The following is a 21,401-nucleotide window of genomic DNA, read 5'->3' as shown; positions in this document are numbered from 1 at the left end:
TAAGTTGTAAAATTCTACCTGAAGTTATTAGTTTGAGAAAATCAATCTACAGCTTCACCATTGCTGTTGTCACACCAACACCAACACTAACCTCACTCCCACCCAAAGCCCCTACTCCCCCAGAGTGCAGGGAATGCCTTGAGCCCTGAGAAGATAGAGGTCAAGCCAAGTCGAGGACCTGACAAGCACAGCTGCAGAGACCCAGGACAACAGAGAAGAGAAGGAAAAGAAGGGGGAAGCATCCACACAATAAAATATAGTGTGTCAGTGTGTAAATCCCACACACATGCAGAACCAAAGCAGGCCGCTCCTCCCCTACCACAGTCTCCTTGTTTTCCCTACTGCCCTCTAATCTACTTAAGGGAAAAGTCTTTTTCTTCCCTACATCTTCCCTCTAGTATTGTCATTTTCCCCAAGATACAATCTTTTATAAAAAATTACCCTGATATTCTTCCTTTTCAGTGTTTTTTCTCTGTCTTCTCCTGCTATCCCCATCTTACAAAAAAAAAAAAAGTACTGTACTATGAAAGCATGACATAATCATTTCCCACTCTCATCTTAAAAAGAAATGCTGGGTGGGTTGGGGGCGGGCGGGAACCCTTCCATTGAGAAGTTTATCTTTCGCTCTCTTTGAATTCCTCCTGACAAAACTGGCTCCCTGGAAGTGCCTCCACCAAACCCTGAGAATATTCTAGGCTGGCAGTCAATGGGCGAGGACAGTGCCAGAGCCCATCTCCAAAGTTCAGAAGAAGCCACCAATGTGTGGATAGTTTTCACAAACAACACACAATTACATGCAATATTTCCCACTGAAAGTGGTATTGCCCAATTTACTATAAGGTTGCTACATGCATTAATTAAGTCATCAAGAACTATTAACAGAATTTGAAAGCTAAAGGTATTAATTAATCCACACTCCTCATTTAGCATATAAAAAAGTAAAGTCAAAGAAAGGTAAAAGCTTGATGGCAGAGGTGGACTAGAACTCAAGTCACTTAATTTATAGAAATGACCATTATAAGGGTTATGATTGAAAGCTTTAGAAATTCCTTAAGCACGTAAATCTCATCCACCACTAAGAATAAAGTATTTTGATAAGAATATCTGTCATGAAGAAAGACTGGGTAATGAGATAGAAGCTCTAGAATAGAATATTTGGTCTATTAAGATTCTATGACTAGTGGCAAAAACAGAACAAATTAAAAAAAAAACGCCTGGACTTTAATAAGTAGTGGTAAGATTAGATAAAAAATACCAGATTAAAAAAGGGTACTCTACATGGATCTGAGGTCAGCCTTTGTTGCTAATGAAATGCTTGCATAATTACCTACATTCTTCCTACCTTAAATTTATTTCTCCTTCCTTTTTATAACTTTATGAAGTAAAAAGCTCAAGTAATGGTGAAAAGTGGAAGGATAAGGAAAGAAAGAAGGAAACTGATTAATTAAAAATCTACTATGTACTGGATGCTATAGCAGACATTTTCACATTTGTTATCACCTTTAATCCTCATAATAATCCTGAGAGCTAGATATAATAATACTCTATTTTTACGAGAAATGAAACCAAAACTTAGAAATATTAAGTGATTTAAAGCCATGTGACCAATAAGTTGTAGAACTGAGATTTAGATTTAGATCTATTTGATGCAAAATAGCTCTTTTTTATACACCCCATTACAACCCAGGAATCAAGGGCATGAAAATGATGAGCAAGGAGCAAAAAATATTTAAAGTAAACATATTATTAAAGTTCTTCAGTAAATGAGAATGAAGCTTAAAGATTTAAGTGTGGAATTTATTAAAGTAGCATTATTGGAAATTTCCTTTTCAAATTAGTTACCTTATTTTAAGCCAGTTTTTAAAATGAAATATTGAAGCTTACAGAAAGATATAAAGAAAAAAACTCATTTATATATCATACAACTAGAGAAATAAAACATTAATTACAACGAATCATACATGTACCTTCCTCAATCCCATTTTCCTACATTCCTCCTGCAAGTAATAACTTATCTGACTTTGATACCCAAAGCACCTCTGTTTTTAATTCTAAAGTTATTGAAGATTGAAAACAAATTAATACTTTTTATCCTATATTGGGAAATAACCCAAAACCAACTCCTTAAATATAAACTGAGCTCAAAATTATACCTTTCTTAACAAATGTTGATATTTATTGAGCTCCTATTCTGTGCAAGGTTTTCAAACTGAAAAGAATATTCTATATTTCGATGTGGGGAGATAGTATATAGTGAATAAACTAAACATAGAACAGTGTGTTACTCTCAACCAGTGCTGAGGTCGAAGAGTCCCTCTAAAGAAAGGGGAGAGGGAGCTGCACATTCACAAGGGAGGCAGCGAAGGGGGAAACTCCTGAGAACTGAACGTTCTCTTCAGCTCCCTTCTTGCTCAATAGGAAAGAGAGAACCTGCCATCTGTGGAAGCGCCTCTCAGAAAGATAGTTGTAGCCTGCCCCTGCCAGCTCCCATGGGATCATTTCATTTATAAGCTCATCCTTAGAAGCAAATTTGGAGAAATAGAAAGAGGGGTTTTTTTTTTTAGTTATATCGCTTTAATTACCAACCAATATTAAAATTATATTTACATATGTGTTCAACTTCAACGTCAGAGTTTAGTGGACAAAGCATTAAACTTTAAATAAGAGATTCTGTATTCTATTTCCTATTTGGCTTGAAACCGTCATTTTAACTCTCTGTGTCTTCTTCCTCTGCTACAAAGTGAGATGCTTGTTCTAAAGGCTTGTGATCTCAGTCCACATCTTTAAACTACTAAGTTACATATGTGGAGTACTAATTAGAGCAATTTTCAAGAGCCTGTAGCTCTCACTTAATAAATGCCTACCAAAAGTGATTGTCCTTTCAATGTTATCTAATTTGCTCTTCAAGATATTTTACAGTTGAAGAAACTGAGATTTAGTAAATTAAGTTAAGTAACTTGCCCAAGGACGAACAGCTAGTACATGGCAACATGGTGAGTCTAAACTGATTCATCTACCTGCAAAGCCTGGATTCTTTCCCTTTACCAAGCCCAATCTCTACCCCTTCCAAACATAAAGCAGAGAGGGGAAGCAGTATGTATCAAATATGTATTACGTGCCAGAAACTGTAGAGTATCTCATTTAGTACCCAAACAACTTTGTAAAGTAAGTATCACTATTTACTCCAGCTTATAGATGACAAAACTGAAGCACAAACAATTAAATCATTTGCCCAGGAATGTATAGGGAGTAAGTAGAAAAGCTAAGACTTGATCCCAGATTGGTCGGAATCACTAATGTGCTTCAGAAATAGAAATAAGTGTGGGTTTTTCTTTTCATTTTATTACCTGTTTTATTCTGTAGCAAATGCATGTGTTCACTTGACCTCAAATGACCAATCTTAGACAAGCAATGAGATGACCGATAGGTCCCTAATTTGATTCAAGACTGAACAAAGGTTAAATTCATTGTCACCAATAATAGAATCTAAATAGTAGCAAAGTTCTGATTCTCCCTTTGTAGAATTATCACTTAGAATTAATTTAACATTGGCCATTGCCACAATAATATAGAAAAGGAGAGGTCTGTAGATATTTGGTCTCCACCTGACATTGATTTAGAAATAAAATACTATAGCTTGAAATCATTGCAAGTTCCAATTAATATAGTCAATTGTTGATAAATGTTCTCTCACAGGTTGTTTGTAGTTAATTAAAAAAAAAGACTCTTTTTTCCCCCCAATATTGTTATTTTTAAATGTCAAGAATCAGATGTCTGCTGTGTGGAACTGTTGTACTGCTGCCAGTGACTGTATTGGGGTTTGGAGCAGGGACATGGATTTGAAGACATTAAAACTGTTTAATTCTCAGTGGAGATGTGGTTGGCTTTTATACATTTGGAATAGAACATTTATGGCACATCTCAGGGTAAGTGCTAATAGTTAAGTAAATAAAATAGGAATGAGATGAAAGGAGTAAAAGGAGGTTTTGTTGTGGTTTTGTTTTTGCTTTAAAAAGCAAGATTCTTGGTTCTGTATGTGCCTCTTTATGTAAATGTTATGTGTTGAGTGCCTGGCATATAAAGCCATTCAGAAGAGCAAGATTTTAGATTTCCAACTGTTCACCTAGAAAACAAAATCCCTTCAAATTATGTATTTTGCATTCATTCAGCAGCAGAAACAGGAAAAGGGAAACAAAACGCTCTCCGGTAGAAGTAGAGAGAGGCACAGGGGGAGAGAGAGAGAGAGAGAGAGAGGGAGCAAGACAGACCCGAGAAAGAAAGCACTCACAGAGATGAAATTTTAGGAGAGCAAAATGATCGACCTTTTTAAAGCTGAGTGGGTTTCTTCAGTTTGTGTGCAAGTTTCAAGAAATGGACGGACTGACCAGGTTTGGGTACAACTCTTTTATTACTTTGTATTTGGTGATAGTGTATTGTTGGTTTGGGTGGATTTTGGGGGGAGAGGGAGGTTAGTTTTGTTATTTTATTCTCTAAACTATGGCTAGAAAGACTGAAACAGCTAACTGATTTGTGTACAGATGATAAGAAAACAGGTTCGACATCGGATACCTATAAATCTTTGTCCCCACAGGGGCTTCATAAAATCTTTAATTGACACAGATAATCTAAGGTAGTAGGTGCTCTTAGAGGACATTATGTGACTGAAATGTGATCATTTTCTATGACAGGAATCCTGAATGTTTACTGTTTCTTTGCAAAAATTAAAATTTTGGGATGGTTGGGTTTCTTTTCTTTTTTTTTTTCTTTTTTTTTTTTTTTTGGTCTATCAGTTAAGTAAGACTCCACAAAAGATTACTAAAAAAATCATTTATAATAAGCATAAAAACAGGATTTTGTTTTCAATGCAGGTACAACTATTTGTCAAAATTTTCTTCAAGATTATTTCAGTCTTTGCCCAGTGGGGTTTTTCTCCCCTGGCTGAGATTTTCTTTCCTCTTGTTGTAGAACAATTTAAATTATACTGAATTGGTTAAACTACTTTATGTGAAATGTATGGCAGTGCTGAGAAATTCTGCTAGTGACTTTGGTAACTGCAATGTTTCCTTATTGCCTTTTCTAAAACCAAATCAACCACATTGATTGATGCTTTTCTTTATTTTTAATTTAAATTGCCTTAATATTCCAGGAAGGAATGTAAAGATTCTTGAATGTATTTCCTGTTTGGCTTGCACAGTCTTTTCCCTATTTTTCACTGATCTTAGTAGGGATATACCTCTTCATTGATAGAAAACTGAGGTTACTCCTGCCTGATGCTAACTCTGAATGTAAATTCAGTGATCAGCAGCAGAATCCTTTAATTCTCTCCCTGGTTCTCAATTGCCCATTTCCAGCTAATGGAGGGTGGTAGAGGAGACAATTGACAAAACACTATGAGAAAGCAGGGATCCAGAAAGACTCAGTGGTAGTAAAAGGAAGATCAAAAAGAAAGGGAAATAAAAAAGAAATAAGAAATTCTTCTTGGAAGTTCCTAAAGAAACTTTATTATTCTTGGTCTACAATATATTATTCTAAAGACTTTTTCAGCAACACCAAAAGTGTTTGGTTAGCCACAATCAAAGGTTTCATAATACATGCTTTCTGATCACACAGAGTCCAGTCTACTAATGGAAGACATAACATTGGTTAGCACAGAATAAAAGAGAAAAATTAGCCGTGGGTCTCTCAGTGGCTAGTGGACTTTATTTCTCCTTTCCCCATTCTCCTTAGATAGCAGTTTGCTCAGCTAAAAATTAAATACAGTAACTCAAGGTAATCATTTGCCATTCTGTGGAGAAAGATCCATTTATAATCTCTGGTCCATTTGAGATCATGGCTTTGCATGACTTTATACAATAGTGATTTGTGAATGGTAAAACTCATTGGATTTTTGTTTGAGATTTTAAAGGAGCCGCTAAAAAATGCATGCTGTATTACCAAGCTGGTTTTGATTTGGCGATTAGATTAGGTTTTCCACCATTTTCATTTCAGGTTCAAAGGTAGCAGTCTCTCTTGGTAGATTCTTGTGTTTATCAATGTGGAGCTGAATCATGGGGAAATTCTAGCTTTATAGATCTAAGTGGTAAAATTAAAAACTTCATATGGTTTGGCTACAGCCATGCCACCCTGAACAAGCCCAATCCCGTTTGATTTCGAAAGATAAGCAGGGTCAGTCCTGGTTAGTATTTGGATGGGAGACCACCTAGGAAGACCAGGTGCTATAGGCATAAAAAAATAAAAAATAAAAGATTGTAAGCTAACAAGGTCCTTATAACCTGTGAAATCAACCAAAGGTTGCCTTGCCTAAAAAAAAGAAAGAAAGAAAGAAAAGAGAAAGAAAGAAAGAGAAGAAAAAAAAATAATTGGCCTTTTCAGTTAAAACTAAGTTACTATTAATGACATCCATGATCTCATTATGATTTGTATTACTCATCTGGAATTTTGAACTCATAGCTTTTCTCATTGGATAAAAATAAAAATGCATGTGCGACTTCACATCTAGAGCTTATTTATCTTCTTAAGACCATCTTGCCTCATTCCACACAAGCCTTCCACTCTAGTAAATGCCATTTAGTAAATGCCATTATGGCACAGGGAAAAATTTTTACTTTATTTTTGTAAATGAATAAGCATTTTTATAAATTCTTTGACTGAAACCACAGTTGGAGGGGGTGCCTTAATTTTTTCAATGAATCATTTATTCTCCTTTAACTCAGTCCTCTCTGTAGCTAAAAGGTAAAGATATAAAAAAAAAATGAATGAATTGCTATTATATAATTAACAGAGGCAAAAGAGAGAATGTAGTGTAAGGAGAGGCAGATCATTTAGCTTTTTCAGTTACTTTTGACCAATTTCTTATTTTTACTGTTTTTTTATTTATTTTATTTATTTTATTATTTGTTTATTTTAATTATTTTATTTAATTATTCACCAAGGAAACAATGAGGCCAAGAAAAGACCTCATCTGATTATCTGGTCTTTTAAATGTAGGAATGTATAGCACTACCTCTAAAAACTGGGATTTTTTTTTTTCATTTGCTAAAGTTTAACAGCATTCCCTGCCTTGTTTGAATCATTGAATATTAGAGCAATGATTCCTTAACTTTGTGTACATAAGAATCAGCTTGAGAGTGTCTATAAAATGAGTATTTCTGGCATCAATCCCAGGCATTATGATTCTGTAGATCTGGGGTGATTCCAAAACAGAGATCAATCTAAGAGGCATATTTTAACCCAATTCTAGGGAACTTTCAGACTAAATTTATCATTTTATTTACTGAAGGGGGCAGTAGAGCCTAACAGATGAAAACTCGGGCTTCAGGAGCTCTGCCAGCTTCAATATTGCTGCTGACTTCTGACATGACTTTGGGCTCCCTCTACTTAGAACTTCCATTTCTACATCTGCAAAATAAGCATAATGATACAAGCCTTGTGTTTGTTCGGGTCTTAGAAAAAAATTTAATTTCAAATTTCAGAAATTGTTGAAAAATAATGTGAAATAATGTTTTTAGTTTACAAATCCTTGGAGGTTAACATGCTTCACTGCCTCTTCATGTGTTTCATGTACCACATCACCTTTTATTTATGTTTTGCTTGATCTAATTTTTATTAAACCAGGGTTAGGATGAACATATCTGATATTGTGGTAAAGAAAAGTCCTCTCACACTGTCTGATGACAATAGGTCTTCATCACAGTGTAGATTTAAGGCTTCTTTGTCTCATGTGCCAACTAAACACATAAAGCTTTTGTCTACAGGTAAAACAATTACAAAGGATAGTTCTTTTGATAGCTCAGTATCAGTGGCTCAGGTTTTCCCACACCTTGATATTTGTTGATGGAACATGATTCTCCGGCCTCCTCAAGCTTTTGTTTCTTCAGATAAAACTTTCTTTTGTTTTGTACTTTAAGTTCTGTCAAGACTCTGCTGCCTTATTGCAAACAGCTTTGGTAAGTCAACGAGACAAGTTTCATTAATAGCAACAGTTATAGGGCTTATCTACAAGGCGACTGTATCTACTCTTCATCGCTTCCTTTATTGGCTCATCCAGGTTCTCTGAGGAGTGTTTCCACCATGGCAACTTTCATATGTGGGAGTTCTTCCGCCATTGCTAGCAAATAAAAATAGGCCCTTGTCCATCACTCCTCTTCACTCTTGCCCAAAGTCCATGATTAGTCTCCTCCACTCTGCGAAGCTAGGTACATTATACTTATAAAGCTGTAGAAATTCAAATAAAGCAAAGGAACATTGAAGCCACTTCTCTCTCAGGACCTCTCTTCTCCACAGGAGCATGGATAGCTCAGACTTTCTCAGGCAGCCATCTCCTTCTGGTGGTCTAAAGACTCCCTATCTCATCTGCTTCCCTATTGCCACCAAAATGACAAAAACAAAACCCATCAGAATTCATGGGAAGAATGAACTACAATTTAATCAAATTATGATTCTTAATTATGAAAACTTGAACAAATGATTTGCCATTTTTAGTGATAATAGTACAAGTGAGTAAAGATGAAGATCCTCCTGTGGGTACAGTGAGACTCCTGTTAGATCACCCAGGGCATGCAACCCACACTTAGAAGGCCACCTGCTAGCCCAGGTTGTGCTATGGGCGTCAGTCTGACTGGTGGCCCCTCCAGCAGTAAATAGGTACAGAGAGACACTCTTACAGGACTTTTCCTTTAAAGTCTCTTAAAGGGGAGGACTTTATTTCTTCTCTTCTTAATAACTAGTGGATGTTTAACAGGCTTTTCCATAACTCAGGGGGTGTCAGTGTAAGTAACTTTCATTTGTTTGCAAATGAATGCTGAGGTTTCTGAAAATGACTCCCATGTAAAAATCTTTCCCCCATAACACTCCTCCAGCCTTCTCGTTGACTTTAGATAGTTTCCTGTTCTCCCACCTCTTGGAAGTATTCCATGGCACGCTGAGCAGACACTTTTAGTCAAAAACACCTATAAATAGCTGATTTTCCTGCTTGCTGCCTTCTCTCAAAGGCTTTCACAAAGAAGGTGAAACTAACTCACCAGAAACAGGAACTCTCTGTGAGGTGTGTGTGGTGAGGCTTATGAAAAATCAGATCCATAGGCCAAAAATTGTTGTGTAGGTCACTTTGCCATGTTTGATTTATGCAATCACTGCACAGAAAAAGAAACAGTTTATTTCATTCCAGATGATCTCATTAACTAAACAATCAATCAAAAATGTCTCAGATGAGCTTTCATGCTTCTTTAAAAATTCATGTTTTTACTTCCATGCTGCTTTAAAAAAAAAAAAAAAATCCCAATGCCAACTGTGATTTATTAGATTTTGTTGGTAAATCTAGATAACCAATTCCTGTAGCTGTTCCATAATAGCAATTTTGAAACTCTTTTCTCAAAACTGTGCTTGCTTACAGAGAGGTTTTACTGTCTCGCTTGCCTTCTCTTTGTCTCCTCTGCCCCACCCATCATCGACACCACCAAATCTCCCAGATTGCTATTATGGAACTCCCCAGAAGACTGGACACATGCTAAGCAAGACCTTAGTATCACCCTTCACTGATCTTACTGAAATCAAACTTAGAAATCAGATATGTGAAACCTGTAATATTCCCCGCTACTTCCACCTCCCATTCCCTGCACCGTATTGAGCAAAAAAGAACTATGCTAAGCAGTACTTTCTCCTTTTCCTTTTTCCCTCTTCTCTTTCTTTCCCCTTACTTTCTAGGTAGATGCTTTATAATATAAGTTGGAATGGGAGACCATCCCCAAATCATAAGTTTGTAGGTAAGGAAACTAAGGCCTGGAAAGATTCCCTGGCATTCCCATGGTTCCTCAGTTGTGGAGTCGTGCAGAAGCAAGGACCGTAGAAAGTCTTCCTCTTACCCCATCTGTGAGCATTCCTCAGTCATGGAGCACAAGGCATTCATTTATCTGGGTGTTCTGAATGCTCAAAAATCCTGCTTCCTGCCCACTTCCTGCTTTTCCCATTCTAGGCGCTAGGTCTAGTTTGGTTGTGGCTTAGTCTACTGTAGTTTCTAGAGAGTGCATCTTGTTACGCCTTTCTTCTTTGTGAACTCCCAGTGAACACGTAGTCGATATAAGAAGGTATTAGAAAGGATTCAAAGGTCAGTTAGCCCAGTACTTTTTATACTTTTTAAAAACTTTATTTTATTATTAGTTTCAAGTATATAGTACATTGGTTAGACATTTATGTATTTTATCCCCCTAATCACTTCTTCTCTCCTATGGTTTTCCATCTAGCCATTACATTAATGCTAACTACATTCCCTATGCCATGCTTCCCATCCCTGTGGCCATCTATCAACTACTAATTTGTACTTCTACAGCCCTTTACCACCTACTCCTAACACTCCAACCCCCTTTCTAATCGTGGAATTTCTTGTTCATCTACAATTTAAAACAAACTATTCATATTGAAGCAAGAGTAGGATGATTCAAATGCAAACATCCTCTTCTCCCCATTCCCTGCCCTTCATCCAAGTTTTCCTGAAGGGAGGTCCCCAAAGCCCAATTTGAAAACTATTGCCTATGCCGTCTCCATTAAGCAGGTCTAAGCTGTCAAAGAAAGAGTTTAATGATGGTGGCCTGGATAGTCTGTATTGACTCTTGATAAGCCCACTCTTGATAAATCAGACAAATCAGAAAACCCTGATAAAGTCGAAAAAATGTTCAGTAACAATCCCACCAACGTTGGTAAGTTCAATGTGCAGCTCTCCCAGGCTGCAGTCCTGGTGCCCTCTCTTTTGTGGGAATGACAACAACTGAACATGGGCGCCCAGAGTTTCTGATTGACTCACACTGTAAAATCATTTCTTGGCTTTAACAGTCAGTTCTTACATCATCTCCATACCGTCTCCTATAACTGTGACCCAGAGAAAGAGATTCGCTTTTCTAAGAACACACAGGCCCTTTGATCTCCAGTCTAGCGTTCTTTCCACAGCACCACACCGAACATCTCATTCCATCACCTGCTGGATGCCCTTTCCTATGATAATGAATGATGGCAGTAAGAAGAAAATGAAGAAGAACAAGTAGGAAAGAGAGAAACAGAACTATAATTTATTGAGAAAATTCTATGCCTAAACATATATTGTCCTTATTTCTGAAAGTTGCTAAATGCTGTTCATACCCTCTTTTTATACAAAATGGAAGTAATTAATTTGATCAAGATCATACTGCTATTAAGTGACAGAATAGAGATTTAAATCCTGATCAGTCCAATTCCAAATCTGTTTACTTTCCACCATATCATGCTGCTTCTGCTTTGTAAATATTTCTTTGATCTTTTCCTGAAGGAATGTTTCTTGATGAAAATTTATTTTAATAACAATTTTTAAAAATTATTAAGTATGGATAAAAAACAGATGTTATATCCATGCTTATGTGAACCTAAGTTTAGTTTAGAGAGTGGCCATGTTAGAAAGCAAGTTATATATGAGATTCATTTGCAAAGTCAGTTATATAAAATGTTAAAGTGTAGTAGAACAATATTATTTCATGAAACTGGAAAATCATATCTCAACCTATGAAAGAACCATTGCTCAAGGCTACTTTTGCTTCTTTATTTGTTTCAATGAGAAACAATAACACTGACCCCTGGAGAATGCCAACCTGATTGTAGTTACATTGTTAAAATACTACAAGGTTATATCCAAATAAATGCTGTCTTCCCATTTACTGTCCTTTGCTTGTATTAACTAGAGGATGTTTGCTTCTGAATAAAATAATTTCACTGAAATGATAAGGAAAAAAATTAGGAATCCCCAGAAACAATTCCTCTAAATCAAATCAAATTCCTCTAAATTTTTTCCTTTTGAGAAATGAGATAGTTATCTCTCAGGCATATTGTGAGCCAGAATTATGCTTGGTGCATGAGCACCATATGACCCAGATTGTTAACTAAATATTGTGGAAGTTCATCAATTTTACTATTTCTTAAATTATTATTCCAAGTCTGAAGGAAAAGCTATGTTTCCCTAAAGGTCTACCTTTAGAATGTTTCTTATTACCTTATAAAAGTATAACTGAATTGAGTCATATAATATCCAGGACAGAGCATTCATGTGTGTCAGCTTAGAGGGGGCTGCCTATATCCAATGTATAAAAAGTGCTATTGGATAACGGTAATAGAGTTTAAACTAAATTTCTATGATAAATAACCATACAGAATAGTCGGACTTTTTAAATCTATCAGGATAAAAGGTGCCATATTTAGTTATAAACTTGGAAGTCAATATAGCCTTTATTGTCCTGTTTCTCAGCTTATTTTGTATTTTTCCCCATGTAAATGTATCTCATTCTGTGTTCTAGCAAGCCCTTATTAAATGCCTCCCTCCTTTGTTTAAACCTAGATGAAGTTAATTTAATGGATACAGTCTTAATATGTTCCATAGACTTCACTTTCTCTTGGTTCAATATTTTATAAAATATTGCCATTTATAAGAATAAAATGTTAATTATTTACTTAACAGGGACTTGTAAATGACCAAGAAATGAAAGAATTCACTAAAATTAAACCATGCCAATTTAATCTCATGTTTTTGAAGGTTTTATTAGATTAATGAATGAATAGAATGTAACAATGTATTTCTTAGCTTCAATCAGTAAAGAAGCCACTCAATTATCATAATATGTAGCCCCTTTGCATCATCTAGATCATGAGTGCAGAATGAAAAATGCTCTTCAGTGGTTTAATAGAACTGCCATCCTCAACAAGTCTTTCATTCAACCAAGATCTATTTAGCACCTGTTTGATCCAGACTGAACTCCAGAAGTGACTAGATAAAAGTGGGAAAGGGCCAAAGACCAGTTTGGGGAATGGAACAGACAGATGGAGTTGCCAATCACCCAACTAGTGAAATTAAGTAAATGGAGGACAGGATTGAGTCTCTCATTGACAAGATTATATGTAACTTTTTTTTTTTCCTAAAATAATCAAGTTTCCCAAAGATGGAAGATATGGTCTAGCCTGGTGGCCGAGCGTAAGCAATTCAACAATCTGAGTAGATTTGTAAGGACAAGCAATGGTGTGAGGATGAGAAAGAGCAGAGACAGACACCTCAGAGGACATAGGAGGCATCAGACTCCAGACTGCAAACCCCGGATGCAGGAGGACTGCCTGGGCCCTAGAGGAAAAATTTGGACAGAAGACTGAGTACTACTGGTGAGAGAAAGTATCCTCACGTTCACACAGCATAGTGGGTTCACCAGCAGGCCAGCAAGATGAGATCTCCTGGATTCTATGGATGGAGGCAACAACACTGAACTCAGAGAATGGTGATGCAGCTAGGGCCACCCTTGGAGACCTAAAAGTTCATAGGCGTGAGAAGAGCAGAAAGGGCAAGTCCAGAGATAACTCCCAGGAATAATAAGTGGGTTTATTATTTCACCAAAACCTAACTGCATCTCCATATCATACACCCAAGAATGGAGCTATTAGATCAGAAAGATGTCCTATCAAAGGCATCAGATGCCATGTAAGGTGAGAGCTTCTTGTTATTAAAAATATGAAATGAAAGGCTGGATAAACATGTCAAGGATAGAGCAAAGGAAATTTCCCTATTTAGTGAAATGAGAGTGGATGGCCCTGTGGGTTTCTTTTAAATCAAGTAGTCTAATTCTGTGTTGTCCAATATGGTAGCCCCTAGCCTCATGTGGCTATTTAAATTTATATTAACTAAAGTTAAATAAAACATAAAATTCAGCTCCTCAGTCACAGTAGCCACATTTTAGTGCTCAGTAGCCATGTATGGCTGGTGCTTACCTTATTAGATGACAGATATAAAACATTCCCATCACCACAGAAAGCTCTATTAGACAGCAGTCCTTTTGTTTGGGTTTTTTTTGGGGCGGGGGGAGTGCCCATTTTAATATATTGATTTCTACTAGATTTGAGTTTTGTCCTGAGCAGGCAACATCCTGTTGTGATGTCCCAGTGCTCAGAGATTTCAGAGCTGGCCAGTATTTCTCTGCATGTCCACATGGGCACAGAGAGGCACAGTGAGAGTGAGGGCTGCCCTGTGTGAGTGCCTGTTCCTCTACTTACTCACTAGGTGGCATTAAGTAAATCACTGTATCACTCTTAACTTCCATTTCCTCGTTTTCAGAAAGACTTACCTTATGGAGTTATTGTGAGGAGTAAGTTCTATAAAGTGTATAGCTTTCAATAAGGACAACCAGCTTTTCAATAGAAACACAAGGATTGGCCTGGGATTTTGACCAGATTCTCACCCAGCGTTTATCAATCACTCGTTAAGCGTGAGACATTGTGCTGGATGTGGATCACTGTTTCCCTTGATCTGCTCATCGGCCCTGGCACTATCCCCTTCAGGAGCTCTGCTCTGCTACTGCTCTGTATTTTGTACCTGACTCACCATTGGCCATCCAGGCAGTACGTAGAATAATATTTCCATTCACTACCTTTGTCTTGGACATTAATCTTTATCTGTGATTCTCTTCCTCATTTATGAAAGTTGGCAAAACTTTTACTAACATTTATTTGTAAATTACAATGTTTTGGCACCTCTAGGAGCTGAATCTGGGTGCAAATGAACTCAGAAGTTGGCAATGCATAGTAATTTCTGCTACGGCCAGTCACACAGCCAGTGTCAACCAGGCCGGCCCCCCTCCCCTACCAATGGTACAGTTTGCATCTTACCTGAGACACTCCTGCCTACCTCACATTCTCTTCTCTTTTTTTTTTTTTTTTAGTTTGCTAGTGTTTTTACTTTTTTTTTTTTATTGTAATCCTCAGAACTACCCCATTAGGTAGGTATTATCATCATTTACAAATAAAACAGCCTCAGAAAAATTAGGTCACTTGCCCAAGGTCACATAGCTAGTCGGTGGTGGAGCTGGGATTTGTCTGTTGCTGAAAGCCCATCTTCTTTTTATTGTACCCTTCTAGGACAGCTCTGGACAAAAGGCAATTTCATTGCTCAGCTCTGCAAAGAGCACCTGGGAGTGGAGGTTGCCAGCCACACTCACCGCTAGAGAGACCCTGGAACACTCATTTTGGGTTGTTCAGGGCAGTGTTCATTCATAATGCTATTCATTGAGACGAGTGAGTCTCACCCATCCCTTTGCACACTGAAAATTTAATGTACCAATTTATGGATGTCAATGTGAGACTTAAGCACACCACTCTGAGTCGTAAATATAATTACCTATTTAGATAATAGGCAATAGTCTCATAGAGTAATAACGAGGATGTACTTTTTAAAGTAGCCTTCTGTTTTAGGGGTAATGGTGTAACCAAAAATGTGCTGCCTGGCCTCATTTGTTTACTTAGCAACCTTCAAAAGCCAGATTTCCTCATAGTGCTCCCTGAAACCAACTGTTTTTTGGCCACCTTCGATGCCTAGAAAGAGAGATATTGCTTCAGCTCAGCAAGCCAGAAGAATGCCATTGGTAGCAGGCCAGTTGGATAAAGCTTACTTTCCAGAAAAGGCCTCTCTAGAAAAGCTTACCGAGGTAGGGCTCCCTAACATAGACCCTCAGAGGGTTTCCAGGCCTGGAACATTCTTGAGAGGCTGCTCAAAGGGCTGGGGCAGCCTGGAAGCAGAAATGAGGAGCAACTTGACTGACTTCTGAGGTAATCCTACCTTGAGAAGACCCTTTGGTGGGATGGAGGATGGGGACTAGATTGAGGTGAACGCAAATGCAGAAAGGCAAAGCATACCTATCTGCCCAATTCAAGTGCTCTTAGGCCAGGGTTGTGGAAATTTAGGGTAAATAAGAATGAACTCCAGGGGCTCAGTAAACTCCTGATATTATATAAAAATTTGGGGAGGGGAGAGTTTGTATTCATTTTGCTTGGTAGAAAAGTCCTTATCTCTAAAAGAGATAAAGAGCCATTAAATCATGATATTGTTAAAATTAGGTAGTTTTTTCCTTAAAAACTTAAAATTGATGACTTTCCTTCTTTCTTATAACAGTTCATTAGAAAAACCTTTCTGGTTATAACCTTAGAATAATTTGAGAAATGTACAGTTTTTAAAGAGTTATTATTGTGAGTGACTATTGCCTGAAATAGGTAGGTCCTCTGTTAGAAACTGAATATCCTAGTACAGAGTAAAGCTTATAATAGGATTTATTGTAAAAGAGCTTTTCCTGAGCGACTAATTCAAGTAGCAAAAAAATGAGGACTGTTGTGTACAAGGATTGAAGCTGAGAGCAGAGAGGAATGCAAAAATTCGTAAAATAGTTCCTGCTCTGAGACAGTAATGAGACAGTAGATAGTTAAATAACTATAACACAAAGTGAAGTAAGAAGGAGCACAAAGAGACTTGAACAAAGAATACGGAGGTTAATAGGAATAAGAATTCCAACCTGAGGTTTAGGAAAGGAAGGGTAGAGGAGAGGAAAGTTTTCTCTATTTAAAATATCTCTGAAGCTTAGCTATCATTTCTATGGAAGCTTACTGAGAGCAATTTCTCTTAGCATTTTCCCACTGTCTATTAATTTCTCAATAATTCGGCCCTGCATCCCCCATAACAAACTTAGTGCCTAGCAAACACCATTTGTGTATGGATGGATGGATGGGTGGATGAATGGATGGTGGGCAGTTGGTCACAGGCAGGAGAGGGCAAAGAAGGCCCCAGGCAGAGGGAGGGAAAGAAGAAGAAAGAATTCTACATAATCGTTATTTTGGCAGCCAGCTCAGGTCAGAGTCTTGTAGGAGAGCAATCAGAAAGATTTGAAAGATGGATATTTCAATGCGTCAGAAGTCCCACATAGCCTGGCTCAGTTGAGTGCACATAAAGCCTAAACGAAGGTTACAGCTGGCCTGGGCTCTTACCTGCAGACTCTGGGGAAGACTCTGCTTCCAACTGTGTTCAAGTAAATGGCAGAATTCAGTTCCTTGTAGCTGTATAACCGAGGTCCTGTCATCTGCCAGCCACCAAATGACACATCAAATCTTTACCAAGCCTTGCATCTCTCTGATTTCTGTCCTCATCCAGGAGATATCTCTTTATTTTTATTTTTTAAATTTTATTTTATTGTGGTAAAATATGCATAACATAAAGCTCTTCTTTAAGGGCTTGTGTGATTACATTAGGTCCACCCAAATAAATCGAAGATAATCTACCTATTTTAAGATCACTGATTCATAACCTATGGCATCTTCAAAATCTCTCTCTTTTTTGTTTTTTGGCCATGAAACATAACATATTCACGGATATGACACCTGAGGGTGGAATTATGGTAATCAAAATTCTTTCTCCCACAGCAGTTATCAGCAGGGTGAGTTAATATAAATAGTAAATTGGTGAGGGCAGCACCTTCATTGATAGCCATGCAATTTAAAGGCCATGAAGTTAGTTCTAGGAAGAGCGAGTACAGCTTTGAAGCCAGGCAGCTGTGTTCGAACCCTGTATTTTACTGATTATTCAACTTGGAGTGCTTTATTTAACCTCTCTCTGCTTCTGTTTCCTCTTCTGTAATATGAATATAATAACAATACATATCACATAGGGTTGTTGAAAGGATGAAATGAATTAATGTAACATAAAAGGCATAGAACAGTACTTAGAAAGGGGACATTATATAATGCCTTATAAAATGCTATTATTTTTATGAAGCCTGAAAAACATTGTGGTAGCAACACGAAATGAAACAAAAAGATTGAAGGGGCATTGCAGAAGTTACTGTTAGAGATCACAATTTCATTTAGTCAGGCTTTTGATGAAATAAAATCCTATTCCATTGTATGTTTCCTATTGCTGCTGTAACAAGTTACCATAAACCTAGTGGCTTAAAATAACACAAATTTATTGTTTTATAATTCTGGAGTCTAAAACCATAGATTTAGCAGAGCTGTGTTTCTTCTGGAGATTCTAGGGAAGAATCCATTTTCCTGCCTCTTCCATCTTCTAGAGGCTGTCTGTGTTCCTTGACTCCTGGCTACTTCTTTCATCTTCAAAGCCAGCAATTGCTCACTCTGATCTCTGCTTCTGTGGTCAAGTCCCTTTGTCTGACTCTCCCACTTCTCTCTTCACTTACAACGGCCCTTGTAATTATATTGGGTCCACCCAAATAATCCAGGGTAATCTCCCCATTTTACAATCATTAACTTAATCACAATCACAAAGTCCTCTTTGCCATGTAAGATAACATATTCACGGGTCCCATGAATTAAGACATGGGCATTATTAAGAACCATTAAGAACCATTATTCTGCATATTAAAGACTCTACCACCTAATATCTGATATATTTTTTAAACCATATACCATTTTTGAAATTGTGTATGAAAAAATGTGTAAAATAATCCATCCAATGCATTATCAGCTAAATGAGATGACTATATAAAATGCAATGGCTCCTGGATATTTCTTTTATGTAGAGATGGAATGAAAGGCCATCAATATCCATATTTGTTAAACCATTTTAAACTATTAGACTATTTTACTATTTTAAATGGTTTAGACTATTTAAACCATTTATTTTAAACTATTTTAAATGATGGGTTCTAGATTCCTCTTTGCCTATGAATTATATATTTGCTGCTTCTTTTTTATCTAAAATATTTATTATTCACTTTATAATAAAACACCAATTGTCATCACTTGAAACTCTTTCAATATCTAAAAATACATACATTTTACACATTTGCAATTATTAAATTATACATTTTTTGATATTTCGTACATGATACAATTTTTAATTCAATGAGCACTAACTATACATCAGGTGCTCTGATAGAGATTAGGACTACAAAGTTGAAAAAAAAGACTGACTCCTGTCCTCAAGGAGCTCTCACTGTACTGAAAGAGTGGAGGAACACAGATGGTAAGAATTTTTTAAAAGGAGAAGACATGTTTAAAATATAGAATTAACTGGACTTGGAGATTGGATGGCCATCAGAAGAGAAGAATAGAAATGATAAACAATTTATGGTTTCAAAATTGTACGTACATCAGTACCTCCAATTTTGATAGATACTATGGGGAAAAGCCTAAGTTTGAATGGAGATGATGATTTAGTTCTAGACATTTTGAATTTGATGTGCCTGTTGAAGATGTCCCTTAGGCAAGTATTCACTTATTCAAATACTATTTGGGAAGTTATTACAGTAATCTGTACAAGAGATGATTGTGGTTCAAATTTGGGTAATAGCAATAAAGATGGAGAGAAGTAAAGATATCTTTCTTTGTACCGTATCTAAAGGTGTCAGGTTGGTCAGAAATTCTCAGGTGAGGAAGATGGAGACATGAAGGCAGCTGAATTTATGATCACTTTGGGGCACATGTAAGTTAGAAGATAAGGCAGCACAGGCCAGTTCTCTGAGCTACACAGACTTTAAAGCACAGACAGGAAGCAAAAGGAAAGCAATAATAGTCAGAAAGACAGAAAGATAGAAAGGAAATCAAAACCACATGGAAGCAAAGGGAGAAGAGAATTTCAAGAAATAAGGAAAGTTCAACAAGATCGACTACCAAAGGATGGTTGAGTTAGACTAGGAGTGAAGTCTATCAGTGAATCCAGCAATTAGGAAATAACTATTGAATTTGCCAACAGTTTCTCTAAAGTGATAGGGTAAAAATCATTTTGCATTCATTGTGTGCATATATGTGCTATTCATTTTAATAAATAGTATAATTTTAATGAAAATGAGTATAACTATCAAAATATACTAATACACCATGATTATTCTACTCATTTCTCAATTATTTGGCATTTGAATATTTTAGTTTTTCAATATTATGAATAATTCCATAAATATCTTTTTCAATAAATGCAAAAACTTTTTTCTGTTTAATGTGTCCAAGTATTATGTACAATTCAAAAAAATACAAATAAATCTTAAAGTAATTTAAATATACTAATTTTGAATAATTATTTTCAGAGACTTTGTTTTACTCTTTTTATTATTTTCATATGGAGACCATCACAAATATCTGGACTTGTCTAACCTGGAGTGCACAGTTCTAAAGCAAGCATTTTCTTAATATATGACACCCTGAAGCCCTCTGTTAATGCGTGTTATAGTACGTAATAATCTGTACACCAATCCATTTCCTTTCTCTACATTATAAACAATTTGACATCCATTAGTAATAAATTCCTTCACTTCCAAATGACTAAGGTAATTTCCCACCCATTAGCTATTTTTGTTGACCTCACTTCACTAGAGATCCTCAATCTAAGTTTTATTTTAGCAATCACAATTCTCTCATCTAATTAACAAAAAAATTGGGCCACTGCCTTAGTGGCCTGCATTCAACCTTATTTTGACGGGCAATTTTCTAATAATATCTCACTCTCTTTTCCATCCCTGTACTTATAACAGTAGTTTCTGTTCCATTGAGTTCATTCTCTTTGCCCAGTCTTCTTTGTTCTCATTCTGGTCTGTTTTTCACATTTCTTTTTCTTTTCATCTTACTTACTTAGTAATCTATTCAAATCTTTTACTGTTACAAATGCTTCAAGAAGCAAATATTTATTCAGTAGAAATTACAAATGCTTCAAGAAGCATCCAAATATTTATTCAGTAGAAATTCCTGGAAGTGGATGAGCTAGGCAAAATGTTAAGGATTTTTGCACATATTACCAAATGACCTCTACAAGGATTGTCTGGATTTTCACTCCAGTACCAGTTTCCATTCTTGATGATTCCTCTGTGTTGCAAATACGAATCCACCTCCTTTTAACTCGGATGTAGAGCTTTGTAAAATAAATCTAACTGCTCTTCCACATGGCGGTCTTTCAAATGTTTAATGAAAACTATGATTTACCCCTAAGTCTTCATTGTTCCATCTTCAAAAGACCTAGTTCCTTCAGTGATTCTCTAAGAACAGGACTTCAAACACTATCAGCATCTCAACTGACAAATTGTATCTTGCTCCAAGTAAAGCAATATCCCTCTTGCCTTATGGTATAATTGTGTGAACAATATTACATTTAAACTTGGACATCACAGTGTACATTGAAAATCTTTGGATATAAAAACTATTTCTATCAATGTACTAGCTTGTCTGGCAGTAATGCCAACCTGTCTCATACTCAGATAAAATTTCTGAGCCCTTTTTTTAACATGAAATCATGTTGACTTGTTTCTACCACCCTGTACTGTGCATTTTGATGGTAGAATATTATATTTATTTTTATTAAATGTCATCTTATAGACATGAATACATCTTTCTAGCCTAGGGCCACCCCTTACTGTTAGGCAGGTTATGTCCTATTTAACTCTGGGGAATACCATTTAATGTTATCTATCTATCACTATAACTTTCAAGAACATGAAGAAGTGACACCTTGTTTCTAATTTACTCACCTAAAAGTGCCGTTGGAACTACCGAAAAAGAATGTCTCTGCTGTCAAAATTGGGAAATAATACTAAATCTGAAATCTAATATTTTAGATATTTTCTCTATGTTATGTTGTAAATCTCATAAGT

At 36.5% G+C, this 21,401-nt stretch overlaps 1 protein-coding gene and 1 pseudogene across 15 annotated transcripts in view; both read left to right on the top strand.

Moving 5' to 3' along the window:
* DLGAP1 (DLG associated protein 1) overlaps positions 1 to 21,401 on the top strand; it is a 790,600-nt gene that overhangs the window by 492,360 nt on the left and 276,839 nt on the right. For 3 of the 15 annotated variants that reach the window (XM_039845385.1, XM_039845412.1, XM_039845418.1), the window contains exon 1: positions 4,238 to 4,388. The exons of 9 other annotated variants lie outside the window; for them this stretch is intronic. In XM_039845385.1, the coding sequence (XP_039701319.1) occupies positions 4,314 to 4,388 (75 nt within the window). In that variant the 5' untranslated portion in view covers positions 4,238 to 4,313. Of the gene's footprint in view, positions 1 to 583; positions 3,927 to 4,237; positions 4,395 to 21,401 lie in introns of those variants that run through there. 3 more of the 15 variants (XM_039845427.1, XM_039845394.1, XM_039845404.1) reach the window with 2 other exon arrangements.
* On the top strand, positions 6,106 to 6,224 carry LOC120591072 (uncharacterized; annotated as a pseudogene).

The sequence above is a fragment of the Pteropus medius genome, unplaced genomic scaffold (genome assembly GCF_902729225.1).
Source record: "Pteropus medius unplaced genomic scaffold, Ma_sr-lr_union100, whole genome shotgun sequence".
Lineage (NCBI taxonomy): Eukaryota > Metazoa > Chordata > Mammalia > Chiroptera > Pteropodidae > Pteropus > Pteropus medius.
This window is presented reverse-complemented; position numbering and strand designations above follow the sequence as displayed.